The sequence below is a fragment of the Mesoplodon densirostris genome, chromosome 16, assembly GCF_025265405.1.
Source record: "Mesoplodon densirostris isolate mMesDen1 chromosome 16, mMesDen1 primary haplotype, whole genome shotgun sequence".
NCBI classification, from domain to species: domain Eukaryota; kingdom Metazoa; phylum Chordata; class Mammalia; order Artiodactyla; family Ziphiidae; genus Mesoplodon; species Mesoplodon densirostris.
Genome location: NC_082676.1, coordinates 48,679,301 through 48,695,566, shown reverse-complemented (window position 1 = coordinate 48,695,566; position 16,266 = coordinate 48,679,301). Strand labels below are relative to the sequence as shown.

Sequence of the window (16,266 nt, the reverse complement as noted above, 5' to 3'; positions counted from 1 at the left end):
CAAGCTCCTGAGGAATGAAAGGAACCCAGGGACCCTCAGAAGGCAGCAGTGATGTGGACCAACCCCCTGGAGCCTGCACCCTTCCGAGGGCCATAGGCGACCCAGGGAACTGGAGAGAGCTCCAGACAGGAAATCCCAGCTTTCCCAAAGTCCCTGTGGATGCTGACAAAAGGAGACCTGAATTTTTGGAAGGGCCTGTCCTAGGTTACCCAGCTGCAGAGTGATTTTCCCCTCTGGCATTGAACCTCCCTCTCCAACCCCCAGCCATCTAGAGTACCATGAAGAAGTATGAGGATGTGTGACAGAGGAATCCAGATGTTGATCACTACTGTGGGAGCCTTTGCAGCTTTTAGTTTAATGACCATTGCAGTGGGCACGGACTACTGGTTATATTCCAGAGGTGTGTGCAGGACTAAATCTACAAGTGATAATGAAACCAGCAGGAAGAATGAAGAAGTAATGACCCATTCAGGGCTGTGGAGGACCTGCTGCCTAGAAGGTATTTACAAATTCCTCTCAATGGCCCTAAATAATCCAGTTTCTGATATTCTGCTATTCCCATGTGTCGTTGGGGAGATGGAGGCAGTGATGGGGAAAGAGAGATAGTTCAAATTATTGCCGAGAATGTGCAGATGTCCAGATTGTTCCAAGCAAGACTAATGCTGTGTGGGATAAAAGGGTTGGGTCTTGTTGATTGTTTTTGGTATAAGCTTCATGAGATGAGATTTTGTGGCACTCTAGGCAGCTTCTGCAGTTGAGAAAATGTCTTCAAATCTAAAATCTCTAGGTATATTGTGAACTGCTTTGCTTTGATCTCTGGCTTGAGATGGGGTCTTTGGCTCTGCTTAAGTTGCATTTCAGTGGGGGAGAGGTGAAGGAAGAGAAGAGGAGGGAAAAGGGAGGGGGAGAGAGACAGAGACAGAGAGAGAGAGACAGATTGATTCTGACCTAGCCTGGCACACTCTGCGCTGTTTCCTTATTTCTCAACATAGTCTCATCAGTTTCTTCTGAGTTTGGTCTAACTAGATATTTTCATGAACTTCCATTGCCAACAAGTTCCAGACTAACATATATGAACCTCTAAACACACACACACACACACACCCCACACACACACATTTTAAGAAAACTTATTAATACATCTCCATTTGAGATCAAAAAACAAAACTGAAGTCTTGATATTTGGTATCCACCTGTCTTCTTTCCTAAAGCATCTGCAAACCCAACAAATATATTTCTATGACATTTGCATAAGAATGATTCTCCAAGAATCACAGCATACCACTTCTCATTCAAAAAACTGAGGATTCATTCTAAATTATAATGAAGAGGACAGACCAACTTTAGAATGTCAAGCTCTTAGGTAGCCTGTCTCACTACTAAACTTGCTTTCAGTACACCAGGAGTCACTCTCAGCATCACTGGGCAATGCCTGGATGTCAGTAGGAGTAACCAGGAAAATAGAGAAGGAAACCAAAGCTCTTTAGAGCCTATGTGCCTGAGGGAAGGCACTGGATTAGAGGGGCAGAAGGGAGTTTTCTCAGGCTTCTGAGGAATCTGTGAAGCTTGTCATAGTGATGAGCAAGGAAATCTGTGTTTCCTATGTGCTCTCCGCCCCTGCCTGCCATTGGTTCTCCATGACTGCATTCCTACTGGCTGGCATTTGTCAGGGCTTCTTGAGAAGTTGCATTTATGTAAATTGCTTAGGAAATCATGCTATTACATCACTTGCTAGTGTAATGTTGCATCATTGCCTGGCCTTCCTCCCATGTTCTGACACTCTGAACAACTGCTCTCCTGACTGTAGCACTACTAGAGTTGATTCTGTTTCCATCGCAAATTTGCAACTGGTGGGAAACCCAGGTAGGAAAGGACTACTTTAAATGCAACAAGGATTACTTTATTTGATGTCTGAACACCTGGGTAATGCTGCAAACTATCTGTGTGACCTTGGCTGAGACATTTACCCATCCAACCCTCAGTATGTTAATCTGGTAAATAATTAATTTGGAATAGGTGGTCATGAATTAGCACTATCCAAAGCTCTTATTGTATACAAGGTACTGATGGAAATTCTTTCCTAAACATTGACAAAAATCTAATATCTGTGATTATTTGTGATCAGATATGGTGAAGTCATTTACCTTAAGGAAATATCATAATTCCCTTTCCTATGTTAACAATAAAGAATTGAGTCATCTTTCATAAAGTTGAGATTTGGTGGATGTTTTGATGCTTACATGGTTCCAGAGTTGGCATAAAAAATCTGAGGTGCCTCCCAATCCAGAAATGGCACATACGTAGACCAAGTTTCAGTTATTTCCAATTCTTCTGCCCCCTTGACCTAAACCTGGGAATTCACAACTAATCACCAATTTTGACCTCCCCCCTTAGGGCCTGAAATTCCTGAATCCTTACTCAGAATTTCTCAACTGATGGTTTCTCTTTTCTCCAACATCATCTCCTACACCCACAGTTTGTACAAGGAATTGGAACCCCACCCAGGTATTCTGTGGGCTTAGTGGGAGAAGTGAGAATTTGAATCAAGAAGAAATTAGATTAATCTAAGATATGTTCTTGGTCAGGTGAATTCTTCTGAGAAAATTTCCTGCAGTCTCCATGCAATTTGGCCCAGCTATTTTTTTTTTTTTTACATTTCGAAGTATTAATACAGTAAGATGCATAAACTTTAATGAATCACAATAAAATTTTAGCTATGTCTACACCCATATACTCAACACCTAGATAGGCCTGGCTGAAATCTGAAGCCAAGATTTTCCTTCATGTAATGAACATATCAAGTGTTCAAGGAATTTGCAGGAACCTCTGCTTTCTGCATGGGAAGACACATGCAGTAGGCAGCATCCATCCTCTGCTGTAATGAAGGTATACAGCCATCTCCTGCTCAGTATGTCCTGTCTCCCAAAGGCTTAGCATCCTCATTTTTCTGGTCCTTTAAGTGTTAAAGGATAACTGGGGTGGGTGGGGGGGCGGGCATCCATACTTTTTCAAGAGTCATGAGAAAATGTGGCTATTTCATACAAAAGAAGAGAATGCTCCAGAGGGACATGACAGCTGTCTGCAAATATCTGAAGGGCTGTCATATGGAAAAAAGATTCGAAATGTCCTATGTGGCCTCAAGGGGTTAAAAGTAGGAGCTAGAAGAAAACAGGTTTTACCTCAATATAAGTAACTATCTAATATGGCATGGGGAGCTTTCAGAAGTTATGAGTTGTCTATCACCAAAGATATTCAAGTATAAGAAAACTACATCAGTTGTTTCCAGTCTTAACTAGTCAACAGAATCATATGGGGAGATTTAAAAAATAGATTATCAGGCCCCCACAACTAGGTTCTTTGCCTCCATGGGTCTGTGGTGGATCACTTGGAATCTTAATTTTCTAAAACTCCTCCAAGCAATTACGATATTAAAGCCAACACATGCTGAGTGTTTACAATGGGTCTGGGAATGACCATGTGTGTTAGGAAGGATCACGTCTCTCAAGTGAGAGAAGAGATGTTTCCAGTTTTCATTTCTATAACTCACCAGAAAGTCATTTATATTTAGCACTTATTATGTGCTAGGATTGTGCTAAGAATTTTGAAAAAATAACTTTCATCTTCAAATGCATTCAATGATGCAGGTAAAAGTATTAGCCTCATTTTACAGATGAGAAAACTGAGGCCAGGAGAAGTTATATAACTTGCCCAAGGTCACATACCTAAACTCAGCAGATACTGCTTCACCTAAGCCATGTTGCTTCACTGAGCACTTGCTAGGGAGCATTAATTCATGCTCTAGTGGATAGGTTGCTACTGGTACAAATATTAGCTTGTGAGAATGCCCTGACACATGGATTTTTCCATTCAGAAGCCCCAGATCCCAGAACACTCAGCATGTCTATGCAGCCTCTGCATGGGGGCAGGAGCCACCAGACAGGCAAAAACTCAGAGGCAGCAAAGGACACTCTTTGAATGAAAAAACAATCGACCTATGTAGAGACATCTACACTGAGAAGCCAGAATGAATGCCTGACTCATTAGCTGGAAAACATGCAAGGCATTCACAAAGCAGTGCCCCTACCTGCTGCGTGATTTCAATGGCGGTGTGTGAATTTGAATGAGAACATGTTTATGTGATTCTCTCATTAAGAAACCTCTTGAAGTCCTAGTTATAATCAAAGTGATGTGTTTAGATCATGGAAAGACCACTGGCCTAGTAGCAAGGAACCCTGGGTGCTAATCACATTTCTGTCACTGATAGTTATGTGAATTGTGTACGCTATTTCCTCCTTTGGACCTCAGTTTACCCAGTTCTAAAATGAGAGCTTCAGATAAGATTAGGAAGTAACAAATCCAAAGGTCCCTGTGGACTCGGCAGGTAATGTAAAGTGTGAAACAAACATCTCACAGTCCTCTTACCTCAGTTATATTGGGGTGGGGGAAGGAGTAAGAGTGTGTTTGAGAAGATATAAGGTAACTGAAACCTGGTCTCAGTGTGTGGGCAACAGAGAGTGGTGCGGACTGTGGCACATTGGAAACAATTACTACATGGCTTGAGTCGATCTTTACTCTGGGGAAATGTATAGCAAACTTGGCCCAATATTCCAAATTTTAAAAAGCTAGATGTTAAATCTCCTGATTTTAAAAATGTGGGCAACTAGTTTAACTTTTTAAACATGCAGTGCCAGCCAAGCCAAACTCACTTTACGGCTGAATTTGACCCATGGGCTTCCTTTTGAGTCCTGGAAATTATCTAAAAGCCCCTTTAAATCCAAATTTCTGATATTTTCGTTTTTGATTCCCGAATTGCTCTTTATTAGTCAATAATCACTTATTCAATTCATTAAAATATTGCCTACTAAGAAAAGAAAGCCCACTTAGGATTTTAGGACAGGGAACTTAAAATTATGAAAAAGAGATTCAATAAACTGCTATTTCTGCTACAATGGGCCTGGATGACATCAAACATCTGGCTGAAAAACTGAAAAAAAAATTAGCCAGTCATTAGAAATTCCCCCATATTTCCAAATCTCCAGATGGTTGACTTTTTCAGCCAGATGGGGTTCCAGCTTTATTTATGTGTTCAGAAGCCTTCGGGGAAGCTTCAAAGGCGCGGTTGAGGACAAGGCTGGGAGAAGGACATGAGTATTTTCTATGTGCCAAGCCCATGCTAGGTGCTTTCACATATATTAACTCATAATTTTCACATCTCCTATCTGCCCCCAGCAGAATATAAACTCCATAAGTACAGGGATTCTTGTCTGTTTGGGGCACTACTATATCCCTAGAGCTTAGAAACAGTACCAAGTAGTCACTTCTGCTCCCCCTGTCCTAGATTTAATGCTGCACCTTCCCTTGGACATGGGTGCAGAATGCATTAGAACACTCTTACTCTCTTCCCTACTCCTGACTCTCTCCTTATTCCTTTCTCTCCACTCTCCTTGACCCTAAAGCCCATGAGGCAGATAGAAGAGAGAAATTGGCCGGAGTCTTAAGACAGGATGGGGGAGACTGACCATGACTGTGTTTGGGGGCAGGTCAGGATGGGGAAGGTGGCAGAGGTTGAGGTGTGAGCATGACTAATATTCAGCCAGAACATGTTTGTATAGCCATACTGTTCGTTAAAATGTTGAAATACTTCCCTCCCTGTTGATAAACAACAACTGGTCCAAGTCCCTCACCAAACCCCCACCACTAGCCCTAAGCCCTTCATGGAACCTCTCAAACATCCACTAGATCCACCAAGTAAGAGGTTAAAACCTGGCCCAGCAGGGCCATCACGATCATGTTCCAGCCCTATGGAAGCATCCATTCTAATTGGCTCGTCTTGTGTCCTATTTGTGGTTAAATAGTTTTGAATCTTACTCTTAGCTGCATCATCCTTGATGGAAAGCACTCCTCTTTTTTCTACCTCAAACCCAGCCTTCTGACCCTAGGATTCTACCCATCTTAGAAAGTAGATGGCTTGAAAATACTTTTTTTTTTTTTTGCTTAATTATTTGAGATGTTATCTCTGGATTGGAATAAAGGCAAATGACGGGCCATCCAAGGTTGGGTGACTAATGTAAGCTATTAGCATGGATGATTGGTGTGGGTAACCAGCACACATCAAGAAAAAAATAAAACAAGAAATCAGGCAAAAAGATGAGTGTGTCCTTTTAATGTTTAATGTCATAGAGCAGTATCTAACAAGCTTACTTAAGTGGTCATCTAATTCTCCGGGGGAATGTACCTTTGTTTGACTTAGCTTTTATTACAGATTCAGGCCCAGTTGTATAGTTAGATGTTTACTTGTCGAAAACTTGGGAAGATGCACATATATTTTTTAGTTCAGTAGAGGTACAAATGATTTCTGTTCATTAGAGGAGATAACCTCAAATGTTGTGGACTATTGCTCACCCTCTAGTACATTAATCAGTTTTATATATAACGTAACGATATTATTTCAGATTTTTAAAAAAAGATTTAATTTTATTTATTTTTGGCTACGTTAGGCCTTTGTTGCGTGGGCTTTCTCTAGCTGTGGTGAGTGGGGGCTACCCTTCGTTGCGGTGCACAGTCTTCTCAGGCTTCTCTTGTTGCGGAGCATGGGCTCTAGGAGCGCGGGCTTCAGTAGTTGTGGCACGCGGGCTCAGCAGTTGTGGTTTGCAGGCTCTAGAGCGCAGGCTCATTAGTTGTGGCGCATGGGCTTAGTTGCTCTGCGGCATGTAGGATCTTCCCGGACCAGGGCTCGAACCCGTGTCCCCTGCGTTGGCAGGCAGATTCTTAATCACTGACTCACCAGGGAAGACCCTCAGATTTTTTTTCTTTGAAAAAAGAGTACATAACATCTTCCTTTGAGCCAGCTTTGTCATTCTGCTGGTTCCCTCACTGATGAATAAAACTTGACATAAGCTCACTGTGTATTTTAGGAGAATTATGGTTTTAACGATTTGAACATTATAACTCCGACATGTGGAATTATCTGCAATGAAAACCAATGTTTCTGAGGTTAAAAAGAAGCCTAAAAAACTCCAAGGTTGTTTTTCTTTTCCTTCATCCCATGACCCTGCCAGAGTCTACTTTTTCAATGTAGGAGCAAATGGGCCTTTAACAATTTATGTGTGGCCACAAAGGATATCAGATAGTAGGAGGGGCTTTGAGGTCAGGTGGAACTGGGTTCTTACCTGAATCTGCCATTTACTATCTACAAGACTTTGGAAGTTGCTAAACCTCTGAGCATGAGTTTCCATACCTATACAACGAGGAAGCAAAAGTAGCAAGCACTTTCATCTGTTTCTGCCTTAGTTATTAGTTGTGTCTTGTGGTTCCTTCATTCCTTCATACCTCTAAATAATATGTTGACCAGTAGTCCTTGATTCATGCATTTTAGACAAGATCCATTTGCTAAGACAAATGATAAGTTCACTTTCTTATACCACTACCCTTTCTTCCAATACTTTTAGTTCCTCAATGAGTTTACCTGTGGCTCCAAGAAGAATCATTCATAAAGATTGAGGGTGGCTGGAAAAAAGAGAGACTGGCATCTCATTCCTGGATTGGGTATTAGCTTAGGCAGCACAACTGCTCATCTGCTCATGTGCATATTTTAGCAAGGAAGCTGGGAGGCAAGACCAGGGCTGAGAGAGGGAAATGGCAGCAGGTCTGCCTGTTTAGAATAGAGAGGTCTCTGAGTTGAGTGGATCTATGGTGGATACTTGAGAGCCTGAGCCATTTTGTCAATAGCCCACCCAAGAGAGCAGGCTGTTAGGCAAGAAGACCCTAGACAGGGCTACATGATGTTCATGAAGGTGTTGTCTTGCACAGACCTAACTGGCCTAGGGGTCAAGCAGGGGCTGAGAATCAGCTCATGCTCCACTTCCCAAACCGTGCATGTTGGTCCAGAACTGAGTCCATCCAAACGGAGGAGGGCCTGTAAAAATGTTCACAGGGTACTGTATGGGCCAACTGCAGACCCAGCAGCATGGGGCTGTGGGTTGCCAGTGATGGGAGCCAAGGTGGGATGGAAAAGACTGACCAGACTCAAGCACTTCACATCAGGAAGGAAGTTGCAGTGGCAAGACCCCACAGGGCCCTCCAATAAAAAATGCATGTGCCTCCAGCGGAAAGTCAACATATAGACTCCTGTGTGCAGAGAACCGGACCATTAGCGTCAGCTGGAGGAACAGTAGCAATGAACAATAATGGTTCGCAACCTCACCCAGCTAAGTGAAGTGGCACTTCTGTCCTTTGTTTCCTTCTTGTTCCCTGCCACAGCATATTGAAGGTGTTCCCATCTAAAAGAGGGAGGAGTAATAAATAAGTAAACACAGTGAGAAAAATAAAATAAACGAGGGAGGAGTGGGGCTACAGCTTTGCAATCAGATATGCAACTGGAAGTTTTAACAACCAAAAGTGACTGTAAGTTTATGAAATCGGCCCAAAATATCATTAAGAAAATGAGGGATTGGACATAACACAGTTGAAAGCCAAAAGAAAACAAGTGCCCGTTTATATATCACTTAGTTGAGACTTATCAATAAATGGATATATGTCATCATGCTTTGTCTCTAAAATTCTAAAAGTTGAAAACTTAATGATGTATGTGTACTGTGATACATAATTACATCTCAGGGGTTGGCAAACTACAGTCCATTGGCCAGATTTGGCCCATTGCCTATGTTTGTGCAACCCACAAGCTGAGAATATATTGTACATTTTCAAATGGTAGAAAAAATTAAATATCTCAAAATATTTCATGACACATAAAAATGATAAGAAATTCAAATTTCAGCATCTATAATTCTGAATGTTGTCAATTTAAAAATTATGGAAATTTGTTTTCTCTACTGTTGTATTAATATCTACATAGTATCCTTGATTTTGCTACTTGATCTGCAAAGCCTAAAATATTTACTGTCTGGCCCTTTACAGAAAAAGTAAAGTTAGCCAATCCCTGCTATATCTCATTGCAGGAATCGATAATAACATTTTATTTCTAGAAGTACCCTTTGTTTTCCCAAGAATGTTGAATTGCTTTCTTTTTTTCTTACACCTTTTGCCTTTATCATAGACTCTTCAGATCAGGTATTCTGTTGGGTTCTCTTTTCTTTCCTGAAGAACTCTCACTTAGTTCTTTGCCCAGACAGTCCATGTCCTCTTTCTGAGCCATGGAGAGGTTGAAAGAAAGTCAATGAGATCTTCCCCTCTGATGGTCTCTAGGGAAGTCAGCCCCTGGCCAGGTACGCAGGGAACAATATCTGTTGCGGTAGGCAAGAGAAGAAAGCTTTGGTAACCTGTGTTCTGATGGCAATGAAAAAAAAAAAGACCCTAGAGACAGATTGAAGGTAAACTCTATCAGACATGGTTACTGGGTGGGTGAGGGTGAAGAAATTGAGGTCCACAACAGGCGGCTGGTATTGGGAGTCTATTCAGAGGTACTCATCCATATAGTTCCACAGATGAGGTTCGTATGATTATGAAACTTCATGAAAAATATGATGTGAATGGGCACTTTTATAGAAAGAGTCTCATCCTCCATAAGTGTTAAGAATCACTAATATAGAGTTTACGACAGAGATGAAACCTGGGTTGACACTTAGGATCATCCAAGCATAGATGGTAATTGAAGACATGGAAGTACACAAGAAGTGCCAGAGAAACCCCAATGACTACAAAGAGGGAAACTGACAGAACCCTAAGTAACGTTAACACTATGGGGCAAGGAACAGAGGAACCTGTGAAAACTGAAAAAAATAAAAAGAAAAAAGAAAACTAGAAACAAAAACAGAGATGAAGGAGGAGAAAGAATTCAGGATTTAAATACCATTTTGATGGTCTACTGAGGCTTGCTCTAAAATAACACAGATGAACAGAAATGTCTGGCACTAGAAGCTCTCTGGCTTAAGACAGTTCCTTACAAGTAAGTTCCTTACATCATCTGTGGGCTACTTCCTGGGTTTGCGCAAGAGGGCCTGCTTCCAGGGTAGATCTGCCTTTCCTCCTGGGATCGGTAAGCAGGTGAGATGATAATATGGATCCTGGGGGCTGTTTCTAAGGAAGCTGCAGAAAGAGAGAATGGGTCATGAGAACCCTAGAAAGAGGTGCCAAGGAAATAGAAAAATAATAATTAGCTAACACTTAATGAACACCTTCTGTGTGCCATGCTACAATTACTGGGGCAGATTGCACATTCATTTCTGGGCTAACTCCTGAGCATTTATTTATTTATTTAACAGACACATACTGTATGCCAAGCACTGTTCTACGTGAGCACTTGACAAACGTCATTTAATCCTTGTGCCTTCTTCATACGGTAGACATTATTATTATCCCCATTTTACAAATGAAGGAATGGGGACCCAGGGGGCATGTGGTTAGTAGGAGGCAGAGCTGGGTTTCCAACCCTGCCCTATGCTGTCTGTCATTACTGTACTCTACTTGCTTGGATAAGCACTAGTATAAACAGATACAACTGATTCTCATAATAGCCCAGTGTACAACTAGCAGGGCTGTTCCACCAAGAAGGAGACTGAGGCTTAGAGAATTAAAGATCACCTGCTAGGTGGTGGCAGGGCTGGACGTGAACCAGAAGCTTCACCTTAATCACCACACACTGCACTGCCCAGGGCTGGTGGGCTGGGTTTTTCCGACCTGCCCACTCCTATATCCAGGCGAGTTTGATGTCAGTCACTGGCTCTGAACCATTCAACGACTGGAACTATTGTGAAAAATAATTAACCCAGCCTATGTCAATTTTTATTCCACATCCAGAAAGCAAGGTCAAGGAAAAGATATGGTAAAGCTAGCAAGATTTAGACATTATAGCAGTAGGTTGTGAAGAAACACCACCTCTGGATCAAATGTAAATAAAAAATAAAAGGCAACACCAATCATTTGGAAGAACAGTGTTTCTTTTCCAGATCTGACTAGACGCAGGTGAGCAGACTACTGGAGCTTCTTGCATCTTCTACATTGGCTTTGGGGTGTTTGAAAACTTGAGGGTGCCATTATGTTCATGGCTGTCCCACTTCTTGAGGACTAGACTTGGGCACATCATTCATTTGACTTCTTTGAGCTTTATACTCTGTGTCAGGCAGGAGTCAAGTTTTCTGGGTTGGATAATTCTCGTACTTAGGGTTCGGCAGCCTGATTCTCATGCAGCAGCCAAGGCCAAAAACATCTTGGAAGAGCACCCAACCCACACCAGACATGGAATAGATGAGTGTACCACCAGGTCTGGTTCTTAGTGACCTTGGGGCTGAGTAGGCTAGAAATGGGCAGCTGAGATGAGCTTGGGGCAGCATGACTTAACACCATCTATCCATATTTTAACCTGCATGTTGTAAGAAATATTATCACATATGTTTTGCCATCCAAATACTCTTTATCCACCACATTTCCCTGAACCACTAATCTAGAACAAGAGCCTGGCACATAGTCGATTCTTAATAAATATACGTTGAATTTATTGCTTGTGAGTAGGTAATTTAATTACCTTGAGTTTCTCTTAGTGAATCCATGCTAATCCCTAACAATCACTGTTCTGCCATTAAGTGCTTACAAACTACTTTTAAAATAATATATCCTATAATCCCTGCCAATTCAGCAGCCTGTATTTTGAGCAAGTCTGACTTGAAGATCTCAACATTGTTTGTCCGTCACTTATTTTCCATTTTTTCCCCCTCAGAAATGATCCAGAGTAGTTTAACAGTCTCATTTAAAAATTCCTTCAATACCCTGGGTGCAAACTTGGGGAAGGAAAAAAGAAAATACATGTTGTGTGGGATATATTGTGCACAGATCTGGCAGGCGCTGTTTCTATTCTTTGTGCTTCAGATTCTGTATATATTTGGATACCTGCATGTTTAAGAAATGGAATTTCCACCACTCTATATTCTACAGCATATGCTATTCAGCATCATGCATAGCTTCCTTGGAATACAGTAATGCCTACCTGCTAAATTAAAGTGATTCAAAAACTCACGGGTGGGCCTCCCTGGTGGCGCAAGTGGTTGAGAGTCTGCCTGCCGATGCAGGGGATACGGGTTCGTGCCCCGGTCTGGGAGGATCCCATATGCCGCGGAGCGGCTGGGCCCGTGAGCCATGGCCGCTGAGCCTGCGCGTCCGGAGCCTGCGCGTCCGGAGCCTGTGCTCCGCAACGGGGGAGGCCACAACAGTGAGAGGCCCGCATACCGCAAAAAAAAAAAAAAAAAAAAAAACTCACGGGTAACTGTTGAGGTGCCTTCCATCACCCCATCTATTATAAAATTCTGCTGTCACCTGTGGAAATTGATTTTGGCATTGAGCAGTTAATACAGATGCACATTTACAACAAATCATTTTGACCTTTTGCAAATCACAGGACAGCAGAACCAATTAGCTGTTTATCAGCTTAAAATGTCTTAAAATATGTACTATCGAGTAAGTTCTGGTTTTTCAAAATACTACTTTTCACCAAAGATGAATCTGGCTTGCAGTCAAAATGCCCTAAGTGTTTAGAGAAAAATAAAAAGATCAAATCAAGAGGCAATGATGTTAATCTGAGTCAAAGGTCTGCTGCACAGCATAATAATTGCTCTTTTCTGCTTTTTTACTCTGTGGTGAGTGATGGCTTAGCTCTGAGCAGTGGGAAAATGGCAGGGGTTGGATTCTAAGAGATAATAAGGTCTGAACCAAGGAAAATTCAATCTGGGCCACCCCCAACGATGATTTTCCAGTTGGAGTCCCTGGGGCTGAGCATAGGAAATGGAGAGTCCTAGCCCAAGACCATGGACTTTCTCCAAACTCTCTTAAAGTAGGGAGGGGAAAGGGGATGAAATTTTAAACAGTGTGGTCAAGTTTGGCTTCCCTGAGAAGGTGATATTTAATCCCAAACCTGAAAGCGGTAAAGAACCAAGCCAGGTGGGAAGAGCATTCCTTCCAGGCAGAAGGAACAGCAGGTGCAAAGGCCCTGAGGTGGGGAGGTGCCTGGGGTGTTTAAGGAGCAAGGAAGCCAGTGGGGTTGAACAGGATGAGTGAGGAGGAAAAGAGAATAGGTGAGGGTGTTGAGGCCAGAAGGAAGCTGTAAGAACTTGGACTTAGAGTGAACTGGAAGCCTTTGAAAGAGTTTAATCCCAGGAATGATGTGTTCTTGAATTTGCCATGTCTCAGTCTTCTCCTCATCTGAATTATTTGCTGCTTGATAGAAAGAGAAGTTTGTCCTGTGACCTTCCTTGCTTCCCCCAGGCAAGAACTTCAGCTCTAATCGTTAAAGCTTTTGCCTCACCTCGCCCTCGTGCTTCTCTAAGGCTGGGCACAGTGGAATAGCATCTCTTCAGCATTGCTTTCCTTCTTCCCCTGAAAACAAGCCATGGTCCCTTACTGTCTTCAGTAGTGTATTTCTCATTATGGGGAAACGGGGTTTAAACGAAATGACAATGACATGGAAGTTTCTAATGCTTACCAGATCTTACAAAGCTCTTGGAGTCATCATTCCTGTAGAGCAACCTCTTCCTGACTCACAGATTCACTCCCTTCTCCCTCTCAAGCTGGCATCTTCTCCCATGCTGGTCCCTCTTCTCAGTCTGGAGAGGCAGTAGGAGCTGTGAAGTAAGTGGTTTGCACTTGAGGGGAGCTCCAACCTGGTCCTCCTGCTCTATGAGGGCTTATTTAGCACCTACTGTGTGCCAGACACTGTGCTAGGTGCCAAGGATTCAGCAGAGAATAAAGTAGACACGGCCCCATCTTTGGTAAGTTCACAATTATGTAGGGAAGAAGCTGAGTGCACCCAGGCGAACAGTGCAGAATGCTCCTGGTGCATAAGGCAGGGGGTCCTGGATTAGTCAGGGGGACTAATCACCACAGAAATGTTCTCTTAGGGCTTCTGTGTCCCCAAGGTGCCTGGCCTACAATAGGTGCTCAAAACACATTTGCCGAATGCACGAGGAGGGCTTGTGTAGGGCACACAGAGGAGAATTGACCTCTCCCATGTGTTGGGGGCTGGAGTGGACATGAATTCAGAGCCCCCTGGTCTCTTATCCTTAAGCAGAAGGGAAAGAGAACAGGAAAACAGCCTACCTCTAGAGATCCATGGAGACAAACTGAGTGATGACACATTTCTCTCTCTTTTTTAAGTTTTTGAACTGTTTTTTTTTTTTGTTTTTGTTTTTGTTTTTTACAGACAATCCTGGATATTTGATTTTTGTCATGTTTTTCCTACTGTATTTTCTTAATTAAAACACTTTTAACATAAAAGTAATACAAAAACATATTCTTAATACCAACTTTTAAAGTAAAATAGACAAGGCAAGTTTTCATCCCCTAACCCCCAGAACTACTGCTACTCCCAGTTTGGTGAATCTCTAATATATGTCATTTCCCTGTTTTTCTGCTCTACTCTGTCAAGGAGATTAGAAAGGGTATGTTTTTCTCTTCCAGGTCAAATTACTCATAACTTACTCAAAAGCTTTAAAAAAGTATCTTACAATTTATTAAGACATTTAATCATGCACACTATTTTAAAAAATCAAATCATATGGAAGGGCTTTTAATGACAAGCATCTACCTCAAGGGGGTTCACCCCTCCCCACTCCAAATCCTACTCCTCTGAGCAAGCTCTTTTTTTTTAGAACCATTTCTGATTCATTTCCTCTGGTGGTTACATCCACATCTCTAAAGAATATGTTTATCTTCTATTTCTTGATTTATAATCTATTGACTTCCTGCCATAATAGGTGAGGATTTAGCTAACTCACTCCACCCTCTGTATTGATTACCTTTCTAATTTCTAAAAATAACATTAATCTTCATTTCTTTTCCCAACCACCTTGGGTAGAATGTCTTGGCTTCCCACTTTGTAGAATAAGGATGTCCACATACTCTCCCCCACCACACACACCTACCCATGTCTGTTGGTTATATTTTTACTTCTTCATGGTCAAGATTCACTCCTTTTGCATTCTAGTCTATAAATATGCTAATGTCTTCCATGCTGGAGCTATAGATTGATTCTGGAGTTTGAAAACCACTGAACATTATTATGATTATGTAGACAATGTCTGATGCAAAGCTAAGTTGTTTTCTAGGATTACATGTTTTTCTTTCTGGTTTCAATGTCATTGAAATCTCTGAGTCATTCAAAGATGGAGTCTCCTTTCTAACACTTAACTAGTTGTTCAAAATCATGCCATGTATTTGCTTTGTACAGTTTTCATTTTTCCTGGTGTTTCTGATTGATTCAAAGGGTTTTTTGAACAGGTTATTTAGAGCAAAATTAGGCCTTTTATACATAAGCCCTGTGGTGGGGAAAGGAGCCTTTTGGAAAAATCACTCCTCCCTCCCTTTTTTTCCTGCTTCCTCAGTGCAGTGTAGTAGTTAAGAACTCAGCCTATACAGTCAGATTGCTTGGCCTCAAATCCCAGGTCAACCACATACAGTTGTGTGATTTGGGATGCATTACCTAATCTCTCTGTGTCTCAATTTCCTAATCTATAAAAAGGGGATTTTTACTCATACAGTTATTATAGGGATTTAATGAGTTATTCTTTGTACAGCACTTAGAGCAGTGCCTGCCACACGTAAGAACTAATTTGGTGTTGGTTTTTACCATCTTCCTGTGATAAACAGATCAGACAGAATCTGCCCATCTGCATTGTTCTGCCAACAGCAAGGATTCATCCCGGCCATGGATACCACTGTTCTGTTAGTCCCCGAGAATCTTCACAGGTCTTTGCTTCCCTGAAGCAAAGCCAATGACATAGCTGATAGAGACCTTACCAGGAAACAAGATTCATGATCTTTGGTCATACATCTTCGGCCCGATTCCTTTCATACTTGTTGATGAAGGTGGTCAAAACCTTAGGGAATATGTATTCTAGAATATCCCCCAGCTGAGCCACACTGGGGAACAATTAGCACTCAGTAAATAACTGTAGCAAGAGCATACTGAGTGCTTGTATGCATTATCTCACTTGGTCCTCTCAGGAGTCCTATGGGGTATTATACCCATTGTACCGATGAGCAAATGGAACTCAGAGAAGTAACTGTCCAAATTCTCATAACTAGTGAGTGGTGGTAGAGGGAAGATTCAACCTCAGGTCTTTTAAGTCTGAAAACTGATGTCCTTAATGCTGATGTCATAGCCCAGTGTTCTGTTAAGCCCAGGAGTAAGGGAAGCCTCCCAACACCATTTCATGGGGGTCTGCAAAGTCAAAACTATTGCATAGTGTTAATAAGATGTGATTTGCCTTTTTCACTCTGTTGACACTTGCACAGAAACAATGGTGGGTAACACTCCTGGAGCCT

General features: G+C 42.0%; 1 protein-coding gene across 1 annotated transcript in view; it reads left to right on the top strand.

The window, feature by feature from the left end:
- Positions 1-288: 288 nt before the first annotated feature.
- CACNG3 (calcium voltage-gated channel auxiliary subunit gamma 3) overlaps positions 289-16,266 on the top strand; it is an 84,439-nt gene continuing 68,461 nt past the window's right edge. Inside the window, exon 1 of the mRNA XM_060078406.1 lies at positions 289-499. Coding sequence (XP_059934389.1) covers positions 289-499 — 211 coding nt within the window. The remainder of the gene's footprint in view (positions 500-16,266) is intronic.